Source organism: Phycodurus eques, chromosome 8 (assembly GCF_024500275.1).
Source record: "Phycodurus eques isolate BA_2022a chromosome 8, UOR_Pequ_1.1, whole genome shotgun sequence".
NCBI classification, from domain to species: domain Eukaryota; kingdom Metazoa; phylum Chordata; class Actinopteri; order Syngnathiformes; family Syngnathidae; genus Phycodurus; species Phycodurus eques.
Window position 1 is genome coordinate 8,159,332 of NC_084532.1, and position 13,111 is coordinate 8,172,442.

The 13,111-nt window shown below is 42.8% G+C and overlaps 1 protein-coding gene across 4 annotated transcripts in view; it reads left to right on the plus strand.

Annotated features, from left to right (window-relative positions):
* Nucleotides 1–13,111, plus strand: part of lrp8 (low density lipoprotein receptor-related protein 8, apolipoprotein e receptor) — a 160,206-nt gene that overhangs the window by 92,287 nt on the left and 54,808 nt on the right. For all 4 annotated transcript variants that reach the window (XM_061683235.1, XM_061683236.1, XM_061683233.1 and 1 more), the window contains exon 5: nt 4,048–4,422. In XM_061683235.1, the coding sequence (XP_061539219.1) occupies nt 4,048–4,422 (375 nt within the window). The remainder of the gene's footprint in view (nt 1–4,047; nt 4,423–13,111) is intronic.

Genomic DNA, 13,111 nt, shown 5'->3' on the forward strand with positions numbered 1-13,111 from the left:
AACCAGGGTTTGATGAATTTTATGCTCTAAAAATATGAAACCACATGCGTTTGGATATGTACCTGAGTACTAATATACAATAGTATAACATGTTTCATGTGCACCTGTATCGTTTCGTTTCCTGGAGTCTTTTTAGAAATGTTGTCCTTTCGGTTGTGTGTTCCATACAGACCTGCAAAATATACAGAATGCATGCCAGTGCACGAGCCGGTTGTCCTTGAGAGAAAGGTTAATGATCTTTGCCCGCACCCCCTGTCCCTCAATTGGTCTAGCTCACCACTGGTAGTTCGACTTTCTATACAACAAATTTATAGAAAGTTACATAACCTCCATCTTGGGCAGGTTACTGATAACTAATTGTATTCTGCCTGGGGACCAGGGGGTGGATGGAATTTAAAGTCCTCCAGATTCAGTCCCAGATTCATTTCAATAGTCTTTTTTTGGTTTTTTTAGCTTCAATTTTAATAAAGCTGGGCTAGTTAGATAAAGTTGATTATGATGTTTTTGGTGAGAAATCACACATTGGTTAAGTCATTAAAAAATGGCAAACCCTATGTAAATCATATTGCCTATATGTATCTAATTTTAACAACATTTGATAGATAGATTGTTAGGTAGACATCCTCTATGACTTACTTTCAGTAACGTTTTTTCCAGCACAATTTCAGAAAGCTTAGCAATCCTATTGTATTTAGTCCTTTGTCCATTTCTATCTGATCAGTTATCCTTAATGTTTATTTTTTTTAATCTGCTATACCTACCTGCTTGCTGCCTGGGGTCATTTTTGGTAGAGGAGGCTTGTAGCACTAAGTGGGTTAACCTCCATGTGTTTCTCTGAGCACCTGTCTTCTCAAGTGCTCCCACACACACTCTCATACCACAAAATTGTTTCGGTCTCCAATAACTGAGACGGAGTGATAGCTCTCTCGTAGTGTGACATATACAGTAGTAGATACTGTAAGTGATAACAACCTGCTAAAACTTGTAATGCCTTGAAGATCAGTTTGGGAAGAGCAACACTAATAGTTTGTTATGTAGTCATTATCTGAGACGATAATAACAATGATCACTGGGGGGGGAAAAACACAGTTAATTAAAATGGGCTTTGGCGCTACAGTATATAATCAAAATGCAATCCAATTCAGACAGTATTATTGCAGAAATTCATTTCCCCAAGTTTAAAATTCTTTATGGTTTGTATATCAAGGTGATATAGTTCTATGACTCCGCAAACAGGTGTGGAAAAGTGCTCATGGCGATCAGTTTTCTTTTCTGTGTGAGCAACCTGTGCTTGGAGTCTGGCATCCGAGCTTTGAATTTAGGATGTTTTAATCACAGGAACATGCTAAGAACTGTTTTTCACCAAAGTATTATAGTTGAGCATACCTGAGGAAACCATCAAAACATCCAAGACACATAGTTGATTTAATGGAAAGCATCAACACCAAACATAAATAAATTAACATTTTGTTAAAATGCAAATTTACATCAGTAAAAAGCCTCTTGAGAGTCTGTTTGTTTCTACACTTGCGTGAGCCCCAACCGAGCGGTTGTTGCTGTTTGCTTATATGCTCATGTTGATTCTATTACCTACCTGCCTATCACCTCTGAAAGGATCATTAGCATGTTAGCAGTATAATGGGCCTTCGATATTCTGGGGCAATAGAGACCAAACCTGGCCGCAAATAGTACAGTGGCTACGGAAAGTATTCAGACCCCCTTAAATGTTTCACTCTTTTTTTAAATTGCAGCCATTTGCTAAAATCATTTAAGTTCAGTTTTACACAATGTACACACAGCACCCTATATTGACAGAAAAAAACAGAATTGTTGAAAGTTTTGCAGATTTATTAAAAAAAGAAAAACTGAAATATCACACAACCATAAGCATTCAGACCCTTTGCTCAGTATTTAATAGCCATGAGTCTTTTTTGGGAATGATGCAACAAGTTTTTCATACCTGGATTTGGGGATCTTCTGCCATTCCTCCTTGCAGAGCCTGTCCATTTCTGTCAGGATGGATGGTGGACGTTGTTGAGCAGCTATTTTCAGGTCTTTCCAGAGATGCTCAATTGGGTTTAAGTCAGGGCTCTGGCTGGGCCATTCAAAAACGGTCACGGAGTTGTTCTGAAGCTACTCCTTTGGTATTTTAGCTGTTTGCTTAGGGTCTTTGTCTTGTTTGAAGGTGAACCTTCAGCCCAGTCTGAGGTTCTGAGCACTCCGGAGAAGGTTTTTGTTCAGGATATCCCTGTACTTGGCCGCATTCATATTTTCTTCGATTGCAACCAGTCTCCCTGTCCCTGCAGCTGAAAAGCACCCTCACAGCAAGATGCTGCCACCACCATGCTTCCCTGTTGGGACTGTATTGGACAGGTGATGAGCAGTGCCTAGTGCTTATATTTCAGTTTGTCTTTTTTAATAAATCAGCAAAAATTTCAACAATTCCGTTTTTTTTCCCGTCAATATAGGGTTCTGTGTGTACATTTATGTGGGAGAAAAATTAACTGAAATGATTTTAACAAATGACTGCAATATAACAAAGAGTGGGAAATGTAAGGGGCTCTGAAAACTTTCCGTATGATTGTGATGATGAGGAAGAAAATCATGATGATGATTACTGACTCAAAACCATTGGATCTACGGGGTGACATCATGAACTGGAGGTCATGGATAGGTTGAGCGATTTTGTGCTAAGCTATTGTTGCGGATTCGTCTGACTTTGATGCCATGTTTAGTCCTAGTTTGGCAAAGCTATCGACTTGGGCGTCGCTGTGCTCATTGTCCTCTCCCACTGACTCGCTCATCCAATCATCAATCATAAATCGAATGGCAGGTGAACGTTACTGTGAATAACGGAGGATAGATGGAAAAAGTAAATAAATCTGTAAATAGGTGAATTCACAAATGCCGTATCTCAAATATGCCAAGGTCCATTGTAATAGCAAACAGGAAATCCAATAGCCTGTGACCATAACGAGTTCCTTTGGCACACTGCGTAGCTAGGTGAAGAGAAACAGATACTTGCTATATTGGTCACCTTTGCGAAAATGTGACAATTTGGGACAAGATACACTATTGTAATTGAACAAAAGATTAATAAAAAGTAACACATTACAAAAATTGAGCCATAGAAATAAGTTAATTGAAGAAAATAATGGTAGAAACTATTGTGTATTGTAAAACTATTGTTTCAATGAGAAACGGTTATGTTTGCATTGGTATAATGGATATGTCATGTCAAGAAACAGTCTGAAATATATTATTAACTGTTCCTTTCATTTGATGTGTGTCAATGTTCATGTAATAATGAACGTTGGAGCTTTGTACCTGACAGTTTTCTGTTGTTTTGCTTTCACCATATATTTAAACACAATATGCAATGTTGTACACGCATTTTGGCCACACTTGTTTTTTGAGTTGCACCAGACACCCAAAGACAGAGAAAAGAGAGTTTCAAAATTCTCCCATGCTCATTAATTGCAATTATACTCAAAGATGGAAATGAAGCGTTACTCATTATATTCTGGTCTCCCCATTCACTTTTAATGTATGCTCTGATAAGTTAACTATCTATTCTCACATTTTCTCTTATCGACACTCACATGCTTTAAGAGGAGACCAAGTGAAAACTTAATTTAAGTTCAGTTGGGCAAAGTAAAAAAAAAAAAAAAAAAAAGAATTCTCTAGAGATAGTCTATGGACAAAAGTATTGGCACACGTGACCATTGCACCTCAAGGCAGTTGGTCTTCCTTTTGTGTCTATGAGAATTTTGATCCAATTATCCAATATTTGCGAAGTCAAAGCGTGGACGATATTCAAGAATCGGTGTTTTATGTAATCCCAAATGTTTTTGATGGGGTTTAGGACACGTACTGTATATCAAGTTATTCTACATTTTCCCAGATGTCTTGGACTACCTTTGAAGTGTAGTTCAGAATAAAGTGATCAATTTGTGTACGTTTGCACCTTGTATTTCACGACAACAATATATTATAACAACAATACAATGTTATAATCACTACCTGCATTCTCCATGTTACCTGTAGATGCCAACGCCTGCCCGTCCAAGGATTTTCAATGCGGTAACGGGAAGTGTATAGCACCCATCTTCGTCTGTGACGGCGACGATGACTGTGGCGATGCCAGTGATGAAGAGAAGTGCTCAACTCCCACCTGTGGCCAGCATGAGTTTCGCTGCAATGACTCTGAGTGTATTCCAGCACTGTGGAGTTGTGATGGGGATCCTGACTGTAAAGATAAGTCAGACGAATCTATGGAGCGCTGTAGTCGGAGGACTGAGCCCCAGAAACCTCGATGCATGGTGAGCGAGTTCCAGTGCGGGAGTGGAGAGTGTGTCCGCATAAACTGGAAATGTGATGGAGATGCCGACTGCAAGGACAAATCTGATGAGGCAAACTGTCGTGAGTAAACTGTCATTCATCATTAGTAGGTACATTCACTGGACACATCATTAGTTACACTTGTGCAATCATTGTTTCGTTTCCATGTAGCTGATAGAACCGCGGTGTTTTGAACAGTTGAGTGCTGCAAAATATTCAAGAAGCCTGAAAAGATAACGTGGGTCCCCCTTCCCATGGGCTCACCACCTGTGGGAGGGGCCATAGGGGTCGGGTGCAGTCCGAGCTGGGCGGTGGCTAACGGCAGGGACCTTGGGGATCCAAACCGCGGCTACAGAAGCTGGAGGAGTTCGGTGAGGCCATGGAGAAAGACGTCCGGACGGCTTCAAGGAAATTTTTATCCACCATCCGGCGTCTCAGGAGAGGAAAGCAGTGCACCACCAACACTGTGTATGGTAGGGATGGGGCGCTGCTGACCTCGACTCGGTACATTGTGAGTCGGTGGGGAGAATACTTCGAAGACCTTCTCAATTCCACCGACACACCTTCCCATGAGGAAGCAGAGTCTGGTTTCTCTGAGGTGGGCTCTCATTTCTCTGGGGTTGAGGTCACCGAGGTAGTTAAAAAGCTCCTCGGTGGCAAGGCCCCGGAGGTGGATGAGATTTGCCCGGAGTTCCTAAAGCCTCTGGATGTTGTGGGGCTGTCCTGGTTGACACGCATCTGCAACATCGTGTGGACATCGGGGACGGTGCCTCTGGATTGGCAGACTGGGGTGGTGGTCCCCCTTTTTAAGAAAGGGGACCGGTGGGTATGCTCCAACTAAAGGAGGATCACACTCCTCAGCCTCCCTGGTAAGGTCTATTCAGGGGTGCTGGAGAGGAGGGTCCGTCGGGAAGTCGAATCTCAGATTTTGGAAGAGCAGTGTGGTTTTCGTCCTGGCCGTGGAACAGTGGACCAGCTCTACACCCTCAGCAGGGTCCTCGAGGGTGCATGGGAGTTCGCCCAACCAGTCTACATGTGTTTTGTGGACTTGGAGAAGGCTTTCGACCGTGTCCCTCGGGGAGTCCTGTGGAGGGTGCTTCGGGAGTATGGCGTACCGAACCCCCTGATACGGGCCAGTTCGGTCCCTGTACGACCGGAGTCAGAGTTTGTTTGTCGGCTAGGATGAGAATCAGCACCTCCAAATCTGACACTATGGTCCTCAGTCGGAAAAGGGTGGCGTGCCCTCTCCAGGTCGGGGATGAGATCCTGCCCCAAGTGGAGGAGTTCAAGTATCTTTGTTCACGAGTGAGGGAAGAATGGAACGGGAGATCGACAGGCGGATCGGTGCAACGTCTGCAGTGATGCAGACTTTGTATCGGTCCGTTGTGGTAAAGAAGGAGCTAAGCCGAAAGGCGAAGCGCTCAGTTTACCGGTCGGTCATCCGGGAGGCCTCAGAGTAGAGTTGCTGCTCCTCGACATCGAGAGGAGCCAGATAAGGTGGCTGGGGCATCTGATTCGGATGCCTCGCGGACGCCTCCCTGGTGAGGTATTCCGGGCACGTCCCACCGGGAGGAGACCCCGGGGACAACCCAGGACACGCCGGAGAGACTATGTCTTTCGGCTGGCCTGGGAACACCTCGGGATCCCCCCGGAAGAGCTGGATGAAGTGGCTGGGCAGAGGGAAGACTGGGCGTCCTTGCTAAAGCTCCTGCCCCCGCGACCTGACCTCCGATAACCGGTAGAAAATGGATGGACTCTCAGATGTACATTATAATCGCAAATAATGAATTGATGACGACAACACTGGTTACATCAAAGTCATTTCATTTGCGCTACGCAAATATAGCGTGGGCTCATGGCCCCGTGCTCTGCTGAAAAATGGGATGACATTAAAACAGTCTGAGTAAATGGTTAGTAAGTACTTAGTTTCTGCCAATACCATCATTGGTTTTCATCATGATCTCATCTTTCATCTTGCTGATTAGGCTCTCCATCCTGAATGAGCATGACATTTTGGTCTTTTATTAAATTATCATCATTGAGCAAAGTGTGGTAGGGAATACTATTAAAACTATCACTACTTCCTAAAACTCAGCATTCACTCACAATTATCGCAGTTGTACCGAATGTTGTGACTGGTGAATGTATAATTATGGTCACTTACTGATCTTTTTTCATTGCTACTGAATTTGTAAATGATTACAGTACATGTTGTAGCCTTTGATGTGAAAAAATTTTTTTTCAAAATTATTGAAGAATGATCAAAAATAACTTTGTCATAATGATCCAAGAATGGGTTGCCATGAAACTGTGGGATCTGTAAAAGCAGGAGAAGCTGATAGTGCTTGTTCGACATGTGTGTTTGTTGCATGTGTGGGAGGTGATGGTCATTTATGAAGCACAAAGCCCATCTGGTCTGCTCTTCACACCACTCGAGGACATGACAGCAGACACGCGCGCTTGCAACATAAAAGATGCACACTACACAACCACACACACAAACATACATTTTCGAAAGACACATTTTTCAAAGATGAAAGCTGACGCAGGTTTCATGTGTTACATCTAATAGATGTACTTGGACAAAAGTATTGGCACACGTGACCATTGACTTGGGCAGTGGCATACACGTGGCACACGAATTGCACAATCAAAAGAGGCTTTGTATAATACATACTCCCATCTGCCAAGATCATGTTGAAAGTCTGTAGTTATAAAAAGAAGCCTCAATGTTTTATCTCCTCCTGGAAATATCTCACTTCACTTAAATGGCCATTATGAAAAGGTGACTTTTGAAGGGATTGTATAGTTGGGTCTCTGATGCGCCTGCCCACCGATGAAGTATGAAATTAAAATACCAGGTAAATCTTTTGTTAGCTAGCCTATTTCTAAATACTGTATGTGCAAATATTTTGCGAATTGTGTTACCACAATTCGCCCAATTTACATAAAAGCCTGCACATGGAGTATCGCCACCCATGTCTTGGCAGCTAGGCAAGCCAAAGATGCGCCATGGTAACACATTTGCTGCTAGCTGCTTTTTTCAACTGCAACAGGGATTTGACGAGATTTGCATTCTATTTTGTACAAAAGTCACTAAGTTGGAAACAATCGGTAGCGCTCACTTTGTTACAAAGCCCTAGCTCCGCCCCGGTCGTCCATCGTTGGAAGCTCTACTCGGCATATGTGTGAGACAGAATTGCCCCTCAAAAAGTGTGACATTGTGGATCCTACGTATGCTGTTTTTATTTTGTGTTTTTTAAAATGCATAATACAGTGGATATAAAAAGTCAGCACACCCAGGTTCAAATGCCAGGTTTTTGTAGTAAAAAATAAAAAAAGAGACCACGATAATTGTTTTTTAAATTCACCATTAATGTGACCTATAATCTGTCCAACACAATCAAAACAATTATTTTAGTGAGGGGAAGTAAAAATAAACAACTAAGTTAATGTGGTTGCACAAAAGTGCACACCCTTTTATAACTGGGGATGCAGCTGTGTTCAGAATTAACCAATCACATTCAAACTCATGTTAAATGTGAGTCAGCACACACCTGAAACTTTTTAATGTGCCTCTGATTAACCACCCTAAAACATTCAGCTGTTCTAGTAGGCTTTTCCTGACATGGCAACAGCAAAGTAAGCTGTTTTGCATCGGCAGAGAAGATTTGGAAAGATTTTTCATGGGCGCAACCAATATACCGGTACTCAGCCCTGCTCTTATAACAAAAATGCATGCTCCTTACCAATGTGGAACCATTTAAGAGGGAAATAAACAGGCTTTCCAACAGTATAAGATTTAAGTATTTGAACCTGCTTATCACAGTGTCATTAAATGTGGGAAGTTGAAAGTTTGTGTCAAAAAATCTGTTATAGTTTGAGATGACTGCTGAATGCAAATAAGACAGCAGAACTCAGATCTTCAATGCAAATGAGATTTGTGAGAGTTTTTTTCACCTACTATGTTCCTGTAGTCATAGAGATAGTTATTCTGTCTCTGTTTTATATAATTTCATGTCACATGAATGTGAAAGTTAAAAGTGATATAAAAGACATTTTCCATTGAAGAAAAATAATGAAAAGCAGTAGGAAGATGTTCTTGTTAATCAAAACGCTTGCTGATTGCAATCAGCAGATTACAACTATTAAAAGATTTCGTCATTTCTTTTCAGAGATTGTTGTTAATTATCTTTGGGTATGGGATTTAGAGCATCTAGTGATTGCCCAGGTGTATGTTCGCCCATAGTGTATGTTGCAGTGTTTATTTTTTTATTTTTTATTTTTTTAGTCATTATGATATAGCCGCTCTATAAGTCTGTTGAAATACTAAAGTATTAAGCCATCCGACCATTACATTCATTCATCTTCCATTCCGCTTATTCTCACTAGGGTCGCGGGCGTGCTGGAGCCTATCCTAGCTATATTTTGGGCGAGAGGCGGGGTACACCCTGAACTGGTCGCCAGCCAATCGCAGGGCACCTACAAACAAACAAACACTCACATTCACACCTATGGACAATTTAGAGTCTTCAATACCCTGCATGTTTTTGGGATGTGGGAGGAAACCGGAGTACCCGGACAAAACCGACGCAGGCACGGAAAGAACATGCAAACTCCACACAGGCGGGGCCGGGATTCGAACCCCGGTCCTCAGAACTGTGAGGCGGATATGCTAACCAGTTGACAACCGTGCTCCCCCGGCCATTACAACTAAAAGAAATAGAATTGGAGAATAGAGAGAGCGACGCAAACCCTCTTCAGCGAAGATTTACTGCAAGACAGAAGCAGAAATATGTACAGTATGTTTTAAACCTGTGACAATAATCAATGTTTCAAATGTGGAAAAAATACAGAACATGAGTACTCAATGAAAAGGAGAAGGACAGAATGAGGAAAGCATGAGCAGGAGTTAATAATCTTGGGGGTGGTTATAATGAGCTGAGCTGATGTCGCAATTGTAGAGGGGGAAAAATGGCAGTAGGCTACAATGTCTGAGCGCTGCCATTGTGGTCAATATTAGATGAAAGAGATCTCAGACATATGCTGATCCTTTAAAGCCATTTGCACAATCTGCTGAATTCTCAATTTTCCTCCATGAAATTAGATTTTTATCTCAGCTAGTGAAATAGAATAACCTCCCTACATATGTGTGAATTGATTGCGAGAATCTACAAGCTTTGTAATCTAAATATTTTTGAATGTACAGTGAATGTACATATCCATTGAAACATTTCAAATTGAACATGGAAAAAATATGGAGTTTTTCAACCCTCTGCAGCTGCATAACCTGTTCATTGTGGTGTGTGTGTGGGTGCGGGTGGGTGGGTGGCTATATGGGTCGAGGAGTGGGCAGTCATGCCCATTCATTCAGGTCAGAGTTCACTAATGTTGGATGACAGGTCTTGGCAAGCTATCTTTGTTCTAGTTCATTCCAAAAGTGTTCAATGGGCTTGAGGTACAGTTTCTTTCCAAGTTCCACACCAAAGTAATCTAAGCATGTCTTTATAGACCTTACTTTGTACACAGGGAATGCCCAAACTGTCTCCACAAAGTTTGGAACAACATATGTTATTTCCCTCAAGGATACTATTTTTAAGAGTAAAGAAAAATTGTCATATAGTGCCAAAGCACCTGCCTGATTAACTAATTCAGAGGTCAGCTCTGATGCTTTTATCCATAGTATTTTCACCAATAGGTTTGATATTGAGTGCCAACAGTTGGTAGCTCCAATTTTTGTTCGACTTTTTTCATATACGCATGAATAATTAAACAGCCAGTTAAAGAGATAATGAATTAATAACCTTTGCTGTTGGGGCATGCCCAGGACAGCATTGCAATTGGGAATCCGTTCTCAGTTGCCTAACCTGGATAAATAAAGGATAAATAAATAAAATGTCAAAACGCTCAACAATTTCATACACACACTAAGTAGACTGGACAGAGAATCACGTTTCATATAACATACCTGGTCGTGTTCTGAGGGACTGTGCAGCTGAACTCACAGATATCTTCACGGACATCTTAAACACCTCCTTGAGTCAGTGTATTGTCCTCGCGTGCCTCAAAGCACCACCACCATCATCCCGCTCCCATCCGGATGAAGTGCTTCGAGCGGCTAGTCATGCTCCACGTCAAGTCCCCCCCCCCCCGTACCCCTCCCAGTTTGCATATCGGTCCAACCGGCTCCACCGCCCTCCACTCTGCCCTCACACAACTGGGGCCTCATGTACAAAGACTTGCGTGGATTCCCTCCTACAACATGGCGTACGCTGAAATCCAGAAAACGTCGTACGCACAAAAATATTCAGATGTATGAAACTCTGCGTACTCATGAATCCAAGCACATTTTCTTCATACATTCCAATCAACGTGGAAATGAGCACATGTTGGAGTAGCCGACTCCTCCCTGTCCACGCCCACATTTGAATTTCCAAATCATATTTAAATGAACCCTGCACCTGGGATGCTGATCTCTGCATGATCAGAAAAAAAGGAAAATGAGCAAGGTCCATCCATCCATTTTCTGAGCCGCTTCTCCTCACGAGGGTCGCGGGCGTGCTGGAGCCTATCCCAGCTGTCATCGGGCAGGAGGCGGGGTACACCCTGAACTGGTTGCCACCCAATCGCAGGGCACATAGAAACAAACAACCATTCGCACTCACAGTCATGCCTACGGGCAATTTAGAGTCTCCAATTAATGCATGTTTTTTTTTTTTTTGGGATGTGGGAGGAAACCGGAGTGTCCGGAAAAAACCCACGCAGGCACGGGGAGAACATGCAAACTCCACACAGGCAGGGATGGGGATTGAACCCCGCAGCTCAGAACTGTGAGGCTGACGCTCTAACCAGTCGGCCACCATGCCGCCAATGAGCAAGGTAATGAAGAAAAATATTTTTTCTGAATGTGAAGTTGCTCAATGAAGTGGAGGCACGCAAGAAAATCTTCTTTGGGATGCTGTCCTACAGCGTTAACAACACGCGAAAGAGGAGCAAATGGGACAGCGCGTGTGCGACTGTCAAATCTGTGGAGACAGAATAGCTCGCACACGCTGAACTAAAAATTAAATGTTCAGACATTAAGGTGGATGGGAAGCGGAGGACAGCTGCCCACCGCCAAAGTGTGGCCAAAAAAAGGCAGGAAGAAGCGGCGCCGAGGGCCTCGCCGCGTTCGAGGAGAGAATTGCTGCGATCGTCCGTGACGCTGCTCTCTCAGGGGTGATGGGAGGACGTGGCTGACTATGATCACCCCACAAGGTTAATACCATGTATTTTTTAGAACTCATAACAAATTTCTTCATACATTAACCTACACTCAGCCCTGTGAGATAAAGGTTCATGCGTAAATGTTGTAGGTGTGGTAATGGTAATAAATCTTTTGAATTCAAGTAGAAGTACATCAGCATATCAAAGAGGATATCAAAAACTTTGACTCCTTTTTGATTACTCAATTTATTATTTTAATACACAGGAGGGGACACGCACACTGAAAAAAAAAAAGAAGAGGGGTAAATTATGTCAATTTAAACGCATTTTAATCATGTGCATCCGATGTACATGTTCAAATGAAGTAAAGTCAAAGGACTTTTTTTCAGTGCATGTGCTGGAGTCACAAAGCGATAGTGAGGTCATAGGCGGCATAAATGATCGCCTCGATCAATTAATAGGTCTAACAAATATCAGTGGTTCATTAAATGGTTAACAAATGGGTTAACAAATGATGAATTGAAATGAATTCTCAGTCCTTGCCTCAATTGCATTGTTGAAATCAAATGTTGCCGGGCATGAATTGTTCATCAGTGCTAATTATTCATGCGTCTCTGGTGTGCAGATTGATGAGAACAGTTTCCCAGCATCACCTCTAAGTAAAAGCTGCAGAAACGTGCGTACGCCAGCCATGCAGTTGGCGTGAGGCACCGCGCATTTCCACGGTCATTTCACTCTTGATACATCTGAACCTTACCGTGAAAAAGAACGGACGCCATGTTTTTGTGCGTACGCACCTTTTGTACATGAGGCCCCTGGACTCCAAAGACTCATATGTCAGACTGCTGTTCATAGACTTCAGGTCAGCATTCAATACCTTCATCCCTCAACAACTGATCTACAAATTGGACCAGCTAGGGCTCAACACTTTGATGTGCAACTGGCCGCCTCACCCGCAAAGCCCTCCGCATGGCGGGAGTTGCCACCCATCCATCACACAGCCTCTTCAGTCTGCTGCTATCAGGGAGGAGACTGCGGAGTCTGCGGGCCAGGACTAGCCGACTCGAAGAAAGTTTTATTCATCTGGCTGTCAGGAATCGGAACTCTCTGCCCCCTCTACCTTTTTATCCGACGCCCCACACACACACACACACACACACACACACACACACACACACACACACACACACCAGACTCAGGATCACACCAGCCACTTTAGGAGCATTGGGGTTTTGTCATCTAATTCATATATGTCTTATTTTCCTTGGTTCTCTGACCTTGACTATGTTGCACACGTCACCTGATCTTTAATATTTGCACATTCAATTACTACTTTTTATACTGTATATACCATAGTTTTATTTAGCTTTTCGTATTGATGTTATTATTTGTCATCTTTTGTAACACCGCAGGCCCTTGAGTACCATAATTTCAATCCTCTGTATGTGTTACACATATTGACGAATTGGCAATAAAAGCACCTTGAACCTTGAAAATTGCCAGAGTGTAACCGCTTATCCTCACAAGGGTCGCGGGATCGCTGGAGCCTATCCCAGCTATCATC